Source organism: Heteronotia binoei, chromosome 2 (genome assembly GCF_032191835.1).
Source record: "Heteronotia binoei isolate CCM8104 ecotype False Entrance Well chromosome 2, APGP_CSIRO_Hbin_v1, whole genome shotgun sequence".
NCBI classification, from domain to species: domain Eukaryota; kingdom Metazoa; phylum Chordata; class Lepidosauria; order Squamata; family Gekkonidae; genus Heteronotia; species Heteronotia binoei.
The window spans coordinates 144,934,627-144,950,312 of record NC_083224.1 but is presented as its reverse complement, the minus strand read 5'-3'; the positions used below and the strand labels follow the sequence as shown (position 1 = coordinate 144,950,312).

Sequence of the window (15,686 nt, the reverse complement as noted above, 5' to 3'; positions counted from 1 at the left end):
ATGACAGTGCTAAGAGGCCACATCAGGGGAAGGTTCTATGTCCTGTTTATTAGGTCTGATTGACCACTGTGTGAACAAGATTCTAGATTAGAGTGACATGGTCCCAATGTTATCCAAACCTGAATCAACAAAACTGTGGCTGGATCATGCCCATAATGTTTATAGTTAAAAAGAGGGCAAAATTTAGTCATTTAGAAGCCCAGAAAGTGAACAAATTTTTTAAAATGCAGTTGACACAAACTGGATCAGACATGGAGGCAGACAAGTTAACATAATTTTAATTCAAATATTTCTTCAACAAAACTTGCTAATATATGTAAAATTGAGTTTAATGGAGATCCTCCCCCCACAGCAGCATTATGGAAACAAACTGAAAAGCCATTGGATATAAAATAAGTACTATATACAAATATGGTCTGAGGTTACCATAGCTTGTCCTAAATTATGAAGGTGGAGTTAAGAACCAACTGTCTGAGGTTCTCTTCATTCCAATACAAAATCTTAAGTGTGAAGGCTGAAAATGGAACAAGAGTTTTTAGTACTTATGCTTCAGCTCTGCCATCAGAATGATGGGGTCCAGAAGGGAAACCAAACAAGGCACACTGTGGCATGCATTTAGGTCAGAAATACCAGCCTTTAGAACGTCTCACTTTTTGTTGAGACTACTTTGCAATGAAGTCAAGGTTAAGGGTTGATTTGATTCCTGCTGCATTTTAAAAAGGGAATTTATATGCCCAGTTTATTCAGTTAAGAATCTATGATCAAGCAAGGTATCATCCACTAAAATGTCTGGGTCATGGTCATAAGGTTTTTAAAAGGCTTCCAAGAACAAAGTCTGGTCTTTCTTTAAAAATGATTATTCTAACAGATGCTTTGGAAAGTCTGTTTTAAAAAATCCCTTATTTTTGCTAGAATGCACTTCCAAAACAACAGAGAATAAAAATCTGGGTAAAGGGAATGGTCAACAGACCAATTCATTACTAAAAAATTAAAAACCTTGCACTCAACTGAAAAACATAAAGTTCTTTTAAGGTATAGAATAGGAAATGCATAGAACACTCGTTCGGGCTACTAAAACTAAGACAAAAACTTTTTCTTCCATTTTAAAACTCCAAAAGATCAATGGACATTAATCAAAAGCACAAAGCAAGTAAAAGTTTTAAACACTTATTGTGTGCATGTTCTGTTAATCAAAGACTTTCAATTACAGTAAGACAAATTGCTCGGGCTTGATGCCATTTTACACATTCAGAGGTGCAAGTCAGAAGCTGAAGAGTAACCAAGAAGAGTTTAAAAACCCAAAATGATAAGTCAGAGGGGCAAAATTGAAGACAATATCGTTTACATAGTTGATGAGCACAAGAAGTTGTACAGAGGCATCCCTCCCACCAAAAAAAACAGAGATCTTTCTATATTGCAAACCACATCAAAAAAAGAAAACCACAGACCAGCCTGATTATTACCATTCTTTTATGGTTTTGGTTTTTATATGGCAGCCTCAGGAGATCTCATTGCATGAACCTAGAATGAAAGCTAAACACATGGACTGCCTTTGCCAAATGTAGTTCTGTTAAGCATTATAACTTGTATTTTACAAGGTAAGAAAGTTTGATCTGAATAACTAAACAAAGGTGGTAATCTAGGATATTGCTTAGCAACTAGTTGTAATCTGTACCCCAAAGTATATTCTAACATAAACCTGGGAGAGTCAGAGCTGCATCAGCTCCACAGGAAACCCCTCCCCCCAATCTTCTGTTCCCTGAGAACTATTTAAAAGAGGTCTTTGGAATGCAATTATTGTGATGAACAAATATTAAGATATGAAGATACCGTTGGAAAGCTTTTTCTTTCGTCTTAAGTTTGTGGCGTTGCTAATGGGAACGACATACAGAGATGAGTGAACTTTTTCTTAAAGAACTGAGTAAAAAATTCAATATAAAATTATTACAAAAAGAGCACACATTTCTCTTTCAACCCAATCTCAGTAAACAGGCATTAAATTGAAATTAGTTAAACACCCAAATACATCATACAGAAGTGTAAGGTATACTTTCTCTGAATGCATGCTAGCAAATTTTTACATTTATATTTATATATAATTAGGGGGGAAACCACACACATACAACAAAAGGATGATGTTGGGCAACCTTGGATACAAAATACAAGGTACTTTTGCACAAAGTCTTTTACCCACTCTCTAGTGACTATTAAGACTAGCATAACAGAAACACGTCACTCAGTTATTCAAAGCCCATGGGTTAAGGAATGAGGCAAGCTGAGAGTTTTAATCAACACCAGTTTTTGCTTTTAAACATTTTTTTTAAAAAACACCACACAGTTCCTAATGGCTTTACTCATATTTTCTCTGATGCCTCAGTGTACTTATTAGCACATTAGTACAGCAATTGGGAATGGGCAGAAAACCAGGAAAAACAAAAACAGATATTAAAGAGAACTAGTCTGGAATCTTTACACTATGTATTATAGTTCCAATTTTTTTTTTCAACCATGCAAAGCATACCCAGAGTAGGCGACATATGACAAAAACTACTTGTGTAGTTCCTCCAGTCTTTCAACCTTGGTCCAACTGTATGCAATTATCCTATCTACATACAGAGTTAATTCCATTACTCCTGTTTCTGTGTCCAAACAGCAAGTTGTGTACTGAGACAGTCTGCTCACAGCTCACCAGAGAACTTCTCAGGGGAATTCCAGTTGAGCTTGTGTAGGAGAAGCTCCTGGCAGCTTGCCCCCAAACACCCCAAGCTCTAAAATTACAATAAATTGTTCAGTGCAATAAATAGTGATGGATGGCCTTCACTAACATAGTGAACACATGTGAAAACGCCAGTCTGCATTTTTTTGGTCCTTACAGGGAAGTATTTATAAGAATTACTTTCTAAAAGATAAAGTCTTCAAAACAGGAACCTTACTACACTTAAACAGTAATCTTTTACCCCAGTGCTCAAAGTCTACATATACACTAGCCACTTAACTCTTTCTTTCAAATCATTAATATCAAATTATTTGCCCAGTCTTTTTTCAAGATGTACATTTTTAAAAAGACGCAAAATATTCTTGTGAATAGTGACATGAATCAATGCATACAGCTGCAGAAGAAGCCACAATTTCTTGCATTTCTTGCCTTCTCATGTATAATTTCTGCAGAGGTGTGATAATAATAACACAATGCTTAAGAGTGTTTTTATTGTACACACACACTCTCTCTCAGACTCTGTCCAAACATATTTGCAAGTGCTCTGTCACACGAAGAGGAAGAGTCATTAATAAACGGTCTTCTACAATTAAACAACTCCGCTTCAGTGAATTGCATTCCTCCAGCTCAGCAGGAAGAGACTCCAAGTGGTTTCCTATGAGTTCCAGCTGAACAAGGTTCAAGAGTCCACCAACACAAGGGGACAAATTTGTCAGGCTGTTATATCCCAGAAGCAAATGTTGAAGTTTTCTGCACTGAAACAATTCATCTGGAAGTTCATCAATCTAAAAAAATAAAACAAGAAATTCAGTTAAAGGCTTCTTAATGTGTTTTGCAAATGACAAAATACAGGATCCAACAACTAATTTGTGTGACCTACTTTAGGGCTATTGCCAACACATTATTGACTTCAGTTTTGGCAACTGAGTCTGTAATTGCATGCAGCAAACCAATCAGCTGAGTAGTTTGCTACAAGTCCTATGAAACAATTCTTCATGAGGCTGCACCATTTCTCAGGTGACCTCAATTGACACACATACATTTGATCCATAATAAATAGTTATTGCAATGCTCTTTCTTCTTAGATTCCCCCCCTCCCCAATGGACATCATGACCACCTGGTAAACTGATAAACAAGCCTGATAAACAAGACTCAGACTCCCGTGGTGCTTTAGAATGGGATTTCATATATGCTGTATAACTGTACATCCCTCTGACAATCACGTTAAATGTAACATATAATTTGGACCTTATGCAAGGCTGCTAATGAGCCCTAGAAAAGTTGAATATCAAGCCAAGAACTCTCAGTCCAAATCCTCCCCTGGATAACCATATCAGATACTGTTAGATCAATACTCAATGTATTCTTAATAGAAGGGGAATGTGACAGACTGTCAGTTATGCTGAACACCCACCAATTTTTAATCATGCGCTCCCATGTCTTATGCAGTCAGTGATGTTTCAGGAACATCAAGTTATGGGCCTTTAAATCAATAAAAGAACGCAAGCCACTAGAGAAAACAAAATCAATAAACCTAAATGAAGACCAACCTGCTAAGTCAGCTGTGTTTGCAATAACACAGCCGGTTTAGACACAGGATGGGAGTTGGAAAAGTGAAGTGATAAACAAGAGGCAGGAGGTGGGGCTGCAGCCCATTTAAACTACCTCCACCCACCCACCCCCAAACTGGTCAATTCAAAAAAGGCCACATATAAACTCTTTCCTACGTGGGCTGGCAGCAAACCCCACCTCAGCAAAAAGAGGCAGGAACTACACAATCTTTCTGATATTTTTTTAAAAAATGTTCTGCTTCTACTTACATGGTTCTTCGTTACAGCAAAGTACTGCAGATTTGTTAAATACTGGATTTCTGCAGGAATAATGGTTAATTTGTTATAACTAAGGTCTAAATAATGCAGCTTTGTGCAAAGAAAAAGTTGCAGTGGTATTTTTTTAATGTTATTATGATCTAAGTAGAGCTGCTCCAGATTTGCTAAGGTTCCAATCTGCACTGGGATGTATGAGATGTTGTTGTGCCACAATTTCAGGCAAGAAAGGTTCTCAAGGTGTTGAAAACTAATAATTTCCTCTACTGTTCGGAGATTGTTTTCTTTCAAATCTATTTCATGCAAGTTGTTCAGGCTGAAGATGGAATGTGGAATACGCTCCAGGTCACAGTTGATTAATTCCAATGTTCTCAGGTTTACCAATTTCTTCAAGGTGGTTAACACTAGCAGTTTTTTCCCCTCATTGTCAATAGATAACTTTTGTAGTGAAGGCAACTGGTCTGTCACCACCTGAGGTATGCGGGAAAGGCTAATCTTTAAGTGAATTGCTTTCAGACTCACAAGATCCTCAAAACTCTCATTGTAGAAGAGATTCTGGGGTTCTAGGACATAACATCCAGTAAGATACAGTTCCTGCAAATTTTTTAGATAAAAAGTCCATCGTGGAATCTTTCCCAGGTCAGCTGATTTTAAACGTAGAACCTTTAAATTTTCTTCTAAGAAGTGAAGTGCTGGAAACTCCACAGTTAATGATGAATAATAAACATTTACTTCCTTGAGATTGACTAGCTGGCTTACAGATGGAGGAAGCTTAACTTCAGGAATAAGCTCCAGGCTTAGAACTTCGATCTCTGTCAGTTCAAAGACATCATCTGGAAGACCATTAAGCATGAAAAGGTGAAGTGCCATCTTGTCCTGGGAGTTTCGTATCAGCCTGCTTTTCAACCTGTCTAAAGGCCATTCGTTATTTAGGCTGATCTGCTTCAACTTGTTTTCACTCACCTCAGAGAGGAATATTGAGAACCTTTTTGAATACAGAGGATCATACTGGTCTGCTACATGAAGCATAAATGCAAAGTCATTTTTCACATCAGGAATATCACTGTAATTGCTCTGCTCCCTCAGTTTCTCAAAAGAATATTCTTTGAGTGAACTTCTCAGCATCCATAACAAACTGTAAGTACAAGTCAGGCCATACAAGATCACCAGAATAACATAAAACGAAGCTAGCACTTTAAAAATTTCAGCTAAAGAGTAAACACACTGGTATCTCTTGTACCCAGTAAAAACTTGAATATCAACTACACAGTCAATTTCAAGAGTAATAAAGGTTAAATAATAGGGAACATAAATCATGATTAGCACAAAAACAATGACCTTGAAGACAATCTGTTTTAAGTACACTCTGTAAATTACATCTTTTTCTTCTACATGCATCCTGAATCTTTTCACTTTTTCAAAAATTGCTTTCGCTTGCTCTCCTTCTTTTCTGTCTAGAACACTTGAAGAACTCTCTTTCCCAGCAGCTTCTAATCCTGTCTGTGAGAAAGATATAGATTGCCGCTTGCTCTCCGATTCTGTTAAATTGGTAGGGGAGGGAAAAAATGTTTTAGATTTTGAAAATGACAAAGTCCTCACAGACTGTTCAGTAACTGTTTCTGACAGGGCACGAGTTGTCCAAGGAGAATCAAAACATTTGTGAAGTATGGCTACGAAGTGCTCTAGCCTTGAACTTGTGCTGGGATAGTAAAGCCAAAAATTACTGCAAGCTGCAAAAATGAAAGTATGGAGAAGCACTAGGTATGGAAAAAATTTGGCAAACCAATGAAGCTCCCTTTCATAACACACAGCATCGATATAAGAATACTGTTGTCGATGAAGATAGTTCTGGATTCTGAGGGGGAGGATTACTGGTGTAGCAGAACTGGAGGATATATTAAGGTTGCTTTTGACCAAATCCCAAGGCACCGCACAATGATTGTCAAACTCAAGCTTGCACGGAAGACAACATAATAATCTAGTTTGAGTGAGCTGGAGAGCCCCAGCAAGAACAGCAACAAGCAGCATTATCATGGTGAGGTAATAGCAGAAGACATCCCACCATGGTTTCAAGATGTGGTACGATGACTGGGCATCTGCTAAACATCTGAGTTCAGTTAATGTAATCATGACTTGCTTATGGAAAGTAACAGCTGGAAAAGAAAGAGAGAGGAAAAATGCTTTACTGGGCATTCTGAACTATCTGTTGACCTCAAGAGAATTTCCACCCCGTTGAACAATGAAAACATCAAAAAACATGTTGAGGGTTCAAACTTTATGAAGTCTTACTTGTTGCAGATCAAGTCTTTGAAATGTTGACACTGCATTAGTAATTCATACATATTGCAAGCCATGTGAACTGTATATTACACAATATACCCAGAGTGCTACTAAAGGCAGTGTTGACTTAATTTAACTTAATCTAAGAGAATGTATGAAAGGCCCATAGCCAGAAATTTTTATGGTGAAGGGGCATGAGTACACTGAAGGGGTGAGTAAGGTTGCTAGGGCCCCCACCAACTGAAATCCTGAGGCTCATGGGGTTCAGCAGGACCTAGTGATGTTACAATGAATATCAACAGTGGCAGTTTTACAGTATGTACCATATGATCTGTGCAGTCACAATCATGCAACTTTGAAGAGATGGGCTATTCGGCATATTAAACAATTACCCTGGCAATACGTGTAAATGTAGTTGAGCTGTTAGTACTCAATTACTGCTTCCCATCGTGTAATACCAAAATGGTAAATGTGTGTGTTACTGACTAGTAAAGGGAAAGTGCTCTGCACACATGTAGTGTCTGAAGTTCTGGCCTTCAGTATAGGGGTTATCCCCAACTGGAATTTATTTAGATCCTCCCAAAGATCTCTCTCTCTCTCTCTCTCTCTCTCTTTTTTGCAGTGAGAAATAATGGGACTTATGCCATGTCAGCTCTTTGCCCATCTGCAGTAAAGCACTTCTTATTCTGCAGTGAGAGATTCTAGTTTAAACCTGACTATCCTCTAGCCCTAAAGCTAGAAATTTTGCGTGTGGGTATAAATAGATGAGTTTGACAGTGATTAGGCATTGATGAGTACTCCAAACATACTTAGAGGCATACTTTTTAACACAAGCCGGCTGCAAGCAACGTAGTGGCTTGGTCAGTAAGAGGTTAACTTACTTGGCTCCAGCCATTTGACAGCTCCTTCTCCCTTACTCCTGAGCAATTCTGCAGAAACCACTTGTACATCTCCCCCTATATCCCCACAAGGTAATGTCCTAGACACTTAAATTTTTTAAATGTAAGCTGTTAATTCAGAGAAGGGGCATGGCACATTTCCAGAGGGTACAGCCCCTATATATATAAATTACTGTACCACAAGGCTTGATTACAAAAGTTAAAAGAAAAAGGGGAGTGAAAATATAATAAATATCATGTTAATCTTAGTGTCATCTCACCACTGCACTATTTCATCCCTTCTACAGTAACTAGATGGGAAGGGAATTTTCAAGTTCCCTGCTTCTTACACTATTCTGCAGTTTCTCAACTACTTCCCTTCTAAAACCTTCAAAAGTGTTTTCAGCTGCAGAACAAGACGCTGCTGCCACAAAAATAAAATGAGAGCATCACTCACTGTACAAACCTTTGAATGGGTCTATTAAAGGGCTTTCTGATCACCATCATTGTCAACTTCCTAGGATAAATTTTCTAAGTGCATACTGGAGGAATTATATTCACAGTTCTTCAGTTTAATATAATGCAGAGTATTACTTCTGAATTCCCCAGTTTTGGTTTTCCACAGATCCCCAAATAATTTACACTTACTTTACTAATCAAATGGGATGGAAAACAGAACCATCTTCAGTCAGGTGGTCTACACCTTTTAAAGTTCCGTAGGCATGCCATCTTCACAACGGTCTTCATCCTAAACATGAACATAAAAACATTTAAAATTTATGGAGGCTGTGTATATTAAGAATGGGCAATATCAGACCTCAGAATTTTATCATGCTTTGTTGAGTAAGGCATGTGGGTAATCTCCTTTTTGGTAGTGTAAAGCATATCCAAACATTTAAGCTATTATCTGCTAAAAACTATCACTTTTTGAAATATAACTAATCTATCCAGATTTTGCCTGGATTCTAGACAGTACTGCCAGTACTTGTTTTAGGGAGGGAGGGAGGGAGGGAAGGAAGGAAGGAAGGAAGGAAGGAAGGAAGGAAGGAAGGAAGGAAGGAAGGAAGGAAGGAAGGAAGGAAGGAAGGAAGGAAGAAAGAAAGAAAGAAAGAAAGAAAGAAAGAAAGAAAGAAAGAAAGAAAGAAAGAAAGAAAGAAAGAAGGAAAGAAGGAAAGAAGGAAAGAAGGAAAGAAAGAAAGAAAGAAAGAAAGAAAGAAAGAAAGAAAGAAAGAAAGAAAGAAAGAAAGAAAGAAAGAAAGAAATTTATACTATTTTGACAGTTGTTTGGGAAGAAGTTCTTGAGCATTTCAACAAAACAAGCAAGAAACTTCAAACCCTAGCTTTGATGTATTTGAAGGGTATCTTCTGCTATTATTTTTACTTTCATTTGTTGAAGAACTCCAAGAAAACTCAGCCAACTGGATTGTGCACTATAAATCAGAAGCAAATAGTTTGTGTGAAGATAACACCTCAGGTTATTCTGATGCTTCCAAATCCATTGTTACAAAGAAATTTGCAGATGGAACAAGTGGTAGGACTTTTTTGAAAGGAGCTGACAAATTTAGGATAGACGTTCTAAATCAACTCTATAACTGCTTGGTAATTCAGTTGGGCAAGAGAACTGACCCATATAAGCAGACTGCAAAAAGGTTCAAATTCCTCTCAGAATTGGGGAATAATTCTGAAATTGATGAGGAAAATATTAAACTTATAAATACATTACAAAGATGATATTGACTGCAAATTAGTAAACAAATATTATAAGTTCAAAGAATATCTACATTTTAGGAAATCCCAGAACACAGAAGAAAACACGCCATCTAAAATGCAATGCACAGAAGTTCTTCAGCTTATTTGTGAGCAACATCTGATTGAAGTGTTCCCTAATATTACTACTGCACTTGACAATGCCTATCACAAGCTGTGAAGCAGAGAGAAATATCTCAAAGCTTTCCTTTATAAAGAACACATTTTGGTCTACCATGACTAAAGAAGCACTTAAATTCTATATGCATATTGTCTGTAGAAAGTGACATTGCAAGGAAACTGTCATATGACAAAACTGTATGTGAATACGTTGCTAGAAAAAACCAGAAAAAACGGTATTTTGTAAAATGTGCTTAATGTAGTAGGTATTCTCATAGGTGTGTAAAATAAAATATTATATTAACTGTGGTCTTTGCTGTTTTATTTCATCATTCTATGATGCATCATTGGAAACTATAAGGCTTAGCCTAGGAAATTTTTATTCATGCAAGTGACTTGACATGTAACTCAATATAGCAATTTTAATCAAAATCTGAGATGTAGTTGTTAAATTTTTAGATTTGTGGTAATCTGCCATGGAACAACCCCATTGAAGAAGGTAACAGTGGTTACCCAGACCTTGTTGCTGGTGGGAAGGGCCCATTTTCAAGGACTCCACCCCACCAACCCATTCTCTGACATTTGGGCCCTGAGGTCCTTGCAAGGGCAGCAAGGCCCTTTGGACCTTGTTGGATTTTGCCCTATTGTTGCTGGTTGAGAAGGGCCCTCCGTAACAGTTCAAGCTTCAGGGCCCAAAAATGTCAATCTACTCCTGCCTTGCTTAGCATTTACTAAGAAGCATCTGAAATCTGATAACCATACTGCTGCCTGTGCAAGAGAACAACCTTTCTACCCTTTACGATTTTATAAAGAAGAATTTTGAACAAGCCTTATTTTGACAGAGTTGGATCCCTGTGGCCTTAACAAGACTGATAGCTTTCCATGTCCTACTTGAACACCATTTTTTGAAAACATTAGGGAATACTATATCAAGCCACTTATTACTGAACAGTTACTCCCCTATACCTTGGAAAACATTATTTTATTTGCTTAGAGATAATTATCCTAAGGTTACTTCAACAGTAGCAAAATTTGTTTCAGTCCTTTTATCCCTTGCATTAAATAAATGATAAAAATTTTCTACTGCTCAAGACTTGCAAATTGATGACTTGCTAAAGAAATAAAAGGAAAGAAAAAGCAATCTTCTCAACAGAAAGGTAAAGAGCATGCTCATTCATAAAACAGCCCCCCCCTTCTGCTACTAATTTGGTAGTAAATAGAGACTGGCACAAACAATGAAGCAAAATATGTCACAAGTTTTGCCCTGTTCGTGGTTCATGAACAGAAATTCATGATGGGTCTACTGTCATGAACTTCCATTAACTTTCAAACAGTTTGTGCTGGTTTGTGGGTAGAGCAGAAAGCAGAAGTTTAAAGAGACTCTGACTCCATTCTGTTCCCCACAAAAGCTGCCCCCCAAACCACTGAGAGGCGGAGAGCAGCTTGCTCTTCAAATGACAGAAATCACTTCCCCTGGAGAAAATGGCTGCTTTGGAGGGTGGACTTTATAGCATTATATCTGAAGAGGTTTCTTCCTTCCCCAAACCTCATCCTCCCAAGGCTCCACTCCCAAATCTCTAATTCCCTAAAGGGAACTTTTCTCTGTAGCTGGGAAATCTATTGTGATTCTAGGAAATTATATAGGGGATTTTAGGAAAGGGGAAGAGGAATGTGATAGGTTAATTCTTCACAAAGCCAGAGAACCCTTGAGAGGCAGGCTGCTCCAAGCAATCTGATTTTGATATTCTGATTGGTTAGCATCAGCTGAGCAGAGAAAGTCTGGAGAGAGCAGCATGCTGAGGAGAGATTGCCAGATTTCAATCCTAGCTGACAAGGGTCAAGTACTGACAGTTTTGGAATTCAGCCTTACCTGAGACCAGTTTAACACAGATGGAGAACTGAGGGAAAGTTGGCAAGGGAGTTTGGGAAATAGGCAAAGACTCTCATTCAAGCCAAGGAAATGGGATAGACCTTCTTGAGAGAGAAGAAAATTCCCTACCCAGAGTGTTAGCTCTGAAGATCGCTAAGGCCCCTGGTCTGGTGTGGTTAGGAACTGCCTTTAGAAACTTTAAGAGTCAGTTAAAAACTCAAAACAAGTACTGGTGTTTCAAGAGAAGGGGTCTCAGTACTTGAAAGACTGTACCAGCCTTCTAGAACCCAAAAGAATCAGAGAACACTCAAAGAAAGTGTACCAGAGTGTTTGGGAAAGCACTGGAACAAAAGCCTCTCAAAATAAAGATTTAAGTAACTGAATAGCTTAAGGAACTCTGATAAGAGTGAAACATGAGAACGGAAGATTCTATTCACTTACCGTGAAGTCTTCCTTCTCTATGGTCCCGGAGTGGTCCAGTCCTCACTGTTGGGATCATAGCTCCTCCTCTTCGATTGCAGGGCTTAACAAACTTTGACCCGAAGGGGAGGTGCTTGATCCTCAGAAGTCAGTTCTTCCGACAGCTATCACACCTCCCTAAGTATAACTCCAAACAAAACAGGAGAAAAAACCCCTCTAGGGAAATTTAAACACGGTACACTTCCTCCAGAGCTTATCCTGGGCCCTTTCCTAAGGGGCTCCACGGAGGGACCAATTAACCAACTTGGTAACATCCCTAACACATTAATGACCTCCAACTCCGAAGTTCCAGCCCAAAGCTGATACCCCCCAACACAACTGGGTGGGTAGGACTGGACCACTCCGGGACCACAGAGAAGAAAGACTTCACGGCAAGTGAATAGAATCTTCCGTTCTCCAGTGGTCCCAGGAGTGAGCCAGTCCTCACTCTTGGGATGTAAAAAAGCCTTGTCCCAGGGTGGGCACTTCAGCTTTGTCCCGAAACCACGTGTTGGAGTACCTTTCTCCCAAACGCAGCCTCAGCCGAGGCTGCCTTATCAATCCTGTAGTGTTTAGTGAAGGAGTGCACCGACTTCCATGTCGCCGCCTTACACACTACCTCCAGAGAAGGAAAAGCCCTATAGGCTGCTGAAGTGGCTGTCCCTCTAAGGGAATGGGCTGTCACCCCTCTCGGGGGCTCCAACCCTTTCGCCTTGTAAACCTCGTAAATGCATCCCCTAATCCATCTACTAATGGTAGATGCTGATACTTTCCTTTCGTTATTGGAAACCCTGAAGGAGACAAACAAAGAGTCCGACTGACGAAACCCCTTGGTTCTGTCCAAGTAGAAACTAAGGGCTCTACGGACATCCAAACAGTGCCACAACTTCTCTTTCTCATGAGCTGGATTAGGGCAGAAGGAAGGAAGCACAATGTCCTCTGCTCTATGGAAGCGCGAGTTTACCTTTGGAATGAAGGCTGGATCAGTGCGTAGTACAACCTTGTCCTGATGAAAAACGCAGAGATCCCTATGTATGGAAAGAGCCTGAAGCTCCGACAACCTATGCGCCGAGGTGATGCCCACTAAGAACGCCACCTTGAAGGTCAGCAACTTAAGGCTACATGATGCCATGGGCTCAAAGGGCTTGCCATAGAGTGCCTTCAGCAACGTGTTCAGATTCCAAGAGGGGAACCTATGAACCTGCAGTGGATTAACTGAAGCAACCCCTTTTAGGAACCTTCTGATATGTGGGTGTGTAGAGATAGACTTGCTCTTCCTTGACCCTCTAACTGCTGCTATAGCTGCTACTTGTCTGCGCATGGTACTGGTGCTGAGAACTTTTTCAAGCCCTTCTTGTAGAAAGGATAAGATAAAGGGGACCGAAACCCGTAACGGGTCTTCCCCCCTCTTCTCGCACCAAGCATGAAAAACCTGCCAAGTGATATTATCACTTCTATTGGTGGAAGTCTTTCTGGAAGACAACATTGTGTCTATTACAGGAGTAGAATAACCCAGATGGGTCAACTGCTGCCGCTCAATCTCCAAGCAGTGAGCTGCAGCATTTCTGGTCGCGGATGATGCAGCATGCCCTGAGACAGAAGATCCCCTCTTGGAGGAATCCGCCACGGCTCCAGTATTGACATACTCTGAAGTTCCTGGAACCAGGCTCTCCTGGGCCAAAAGGGGGCCACCACAATCACTTCCGCTTTTTGTTCCTGCACCCTCTGCAGAAACCTCTGTATGAAATGGAACAGAGGAAAGGCGTATAGTAGAGTCTTCGGCCAGTCTGAGTTCAGAGCATCGATAGCCACCGCTCCTCTGCTTCTTGTCCTTGAGAAATACTGGGACACCTTGTGATTGCTGTCTGAGGCAAAAAGATCCACTCCCGGTGTCCCAAATCTTTGGCAAATTTCTCGAAAGGTCTCATGATGAATTGACCATTCCGACTGGTCCAGTGATTGTCGACTCAGCCAGTCTGCTACTACATTGTCCTTTTCTGCCACGTGAGTGGCTTTGATGGATTGAAGATGGACTTCCACCCATCTGAACAACATCTGTGCTTCGTCCTGAAGCTTCCAGTACCTGGTGCCTCCTTGACGATTCACATAGGCCTTTGATGTCATATTGTCTGTTTGTATCAACACGTGAATCCCGACCACCCCTTTTTTCATTTGAAGCAAAGCCAGACGTATGGCTCTTAATTCCAGGAGATTTATACTTCCTTTGGCCTCTTGAATGCTCCACTGACCTTGCGCTATAGCTCCTCTTGTGTGAGCTCCCCAGCCAAAAAGGCTGGCATCTGTGGTCAGCACTACTCTCTTGGGTTCCCTCAGCTCCTGCCCCAAGGAGAAAAGATCGGGAGCCTGCCACCACTCAAGGTCTTTTAGCAGCTTGGCTGGTAGTGTCAGTGAGATCGGACTCCTGATACTTATCTGCTTCTGGAATGGTAAAAGGAATTTCTGGAGTGGTCTCGTGTAGAACCGTGCCCACTGAACTACATCCTGGCATGATACCATCATTCCCATCAACTTGGCTAGTAGCATCAGCTTGACTCGCTTCTGCTGCTTGACTTCTGCTATCAGCTGCAAGATTTTTGACCGTCTTTCTGGAGTCAGAAAAACCCTGTCCTTGTTGGAGTCGATCTGGACCCCTAGGTGTATTAGAACCTGGGAAGATTGTAGCCAACTCTTCTGGACATTTATAACGAACCCATGTGAACTGAGGGTTCTCATGGTCAACTCGAGGTCTCTTCTCGTCTGTTCCGCTGACGGGGCCTTGACCAGAATGTCGTCCAGATATGGAAAAAGGGACACCCCCTGTAGTCTCAGGACAGCCACCAGAGTGACTAAGACTTTTGTAAACACTCTGGGAGATGACTTTAGACCAAAAGGCAAGGCCCTGTATTGGTAATGACTCCCGTCGTAGGCAAAACGGAGAAACCTGCGATGTTCCTTGGCGATGGGGATATGAAGGTAGGCTTTTGACAGGTCTATGGATGCCATGAAGTCTGCCTGCTGAATAGCCAGTAGAATGGACTTCAGAGTCTCCATCCGAAACTTTTTTGTAACGACCGACTTGTTCACCCACTTCAGATCCAATATCGCCTGAACGTCCCTGTTTTTTTTGGGAACCATGAAGAAGACTGAATAAGTGCCTTGAAATTTTTCTATCGCAGGAACCGTTTCAATGGCTCCTATCGCCAGCAAATGGTCTATGGCCAGTAAAAGTGTTCGATGTTTCTCGGGAGATTGAGGTTTTTGTACTTCTAGGAAACGGTGTCTTGGAAGTGAATAAAATTCCATAGAGTAACCGTTGGTAACTGTGTCCAACACCCATTGGTCTGATACCATTTGGTGCCACACATGGGAGAATCTCTGAAGTCGTCCTCCTATCCGACTTGGATATAGAGGACCCTCCCAGTCATGCTGATGTAGGCTTCTTTTGACCTTTAACTGGTTGACTTTGTTTCCCCCCGAAGGAAGTCCTGGTGTCTCTAGACTTTGACTGCCACTATGTCCTGAATGGCTTGAAGGAGGTTTGTCTGGAATCTCTCCGATTTCCTCAAAAGGACCGAAACCTTTGCCTCGACCTGTTATCCCGTCTCTTGAAAGGCAGGACTTTTTTCTTGTTCCTGTCCTCAATAAGATATCTATCCAGGCCTTCTCCAAAGAGTGAAGTCGCTTTAAATGGAACTGCGGCCACTTTAGCCCTGGCTGAAGGATCCACATCCCAATTATGCAGCCACATATTCCTTCTGGCCATGACACTAGAGGCCATGGCTCTGGCTGA

The 15,686-nt window shown here is 40.6% G+C and overlaps 1 protein-coding gene across 2 annotated transcripts in view; it reads right to left on the bottom strand.

Annotated features, from left to right (window-relative positions):
- Positions 1-256: 256 nt before the first annotated feature.
- Positions 257-15,686, bottom strand: part of LRRC8B (leucine rich repeat containing 8 VRAC subunit B) — a 47,771-nt gene continuing 32,341 nt past the window's right edge. Inside the window, exons 4-6 of one of the 2 annotated variants that reach the window (XM_060232167.1) lie at positions 8,350-8,449; positions 4,538-6,696; positions 257-3,501 (exon numbers count right to left, since the gene is read on the bottom strand). In XM_060232167.1, the coding sequence (XP_060088150.1) occupies positions 3,229-3,501; positions 4,538-6,673 (2,409 nt within the window). In that variant the 5' untranslated portion in view covers positions 6,674-6,696; positions 8,350-8,449 and the 3' untranslated portion in view covers positions 257-3,228. The remainder of the gene's footprint in view (positions 3,502-4,537; positions 6,697-8,349; positions 8,450-15,686) is intronic. The other variant, XM_060232166.1, reaches the window with a different exon arrangement.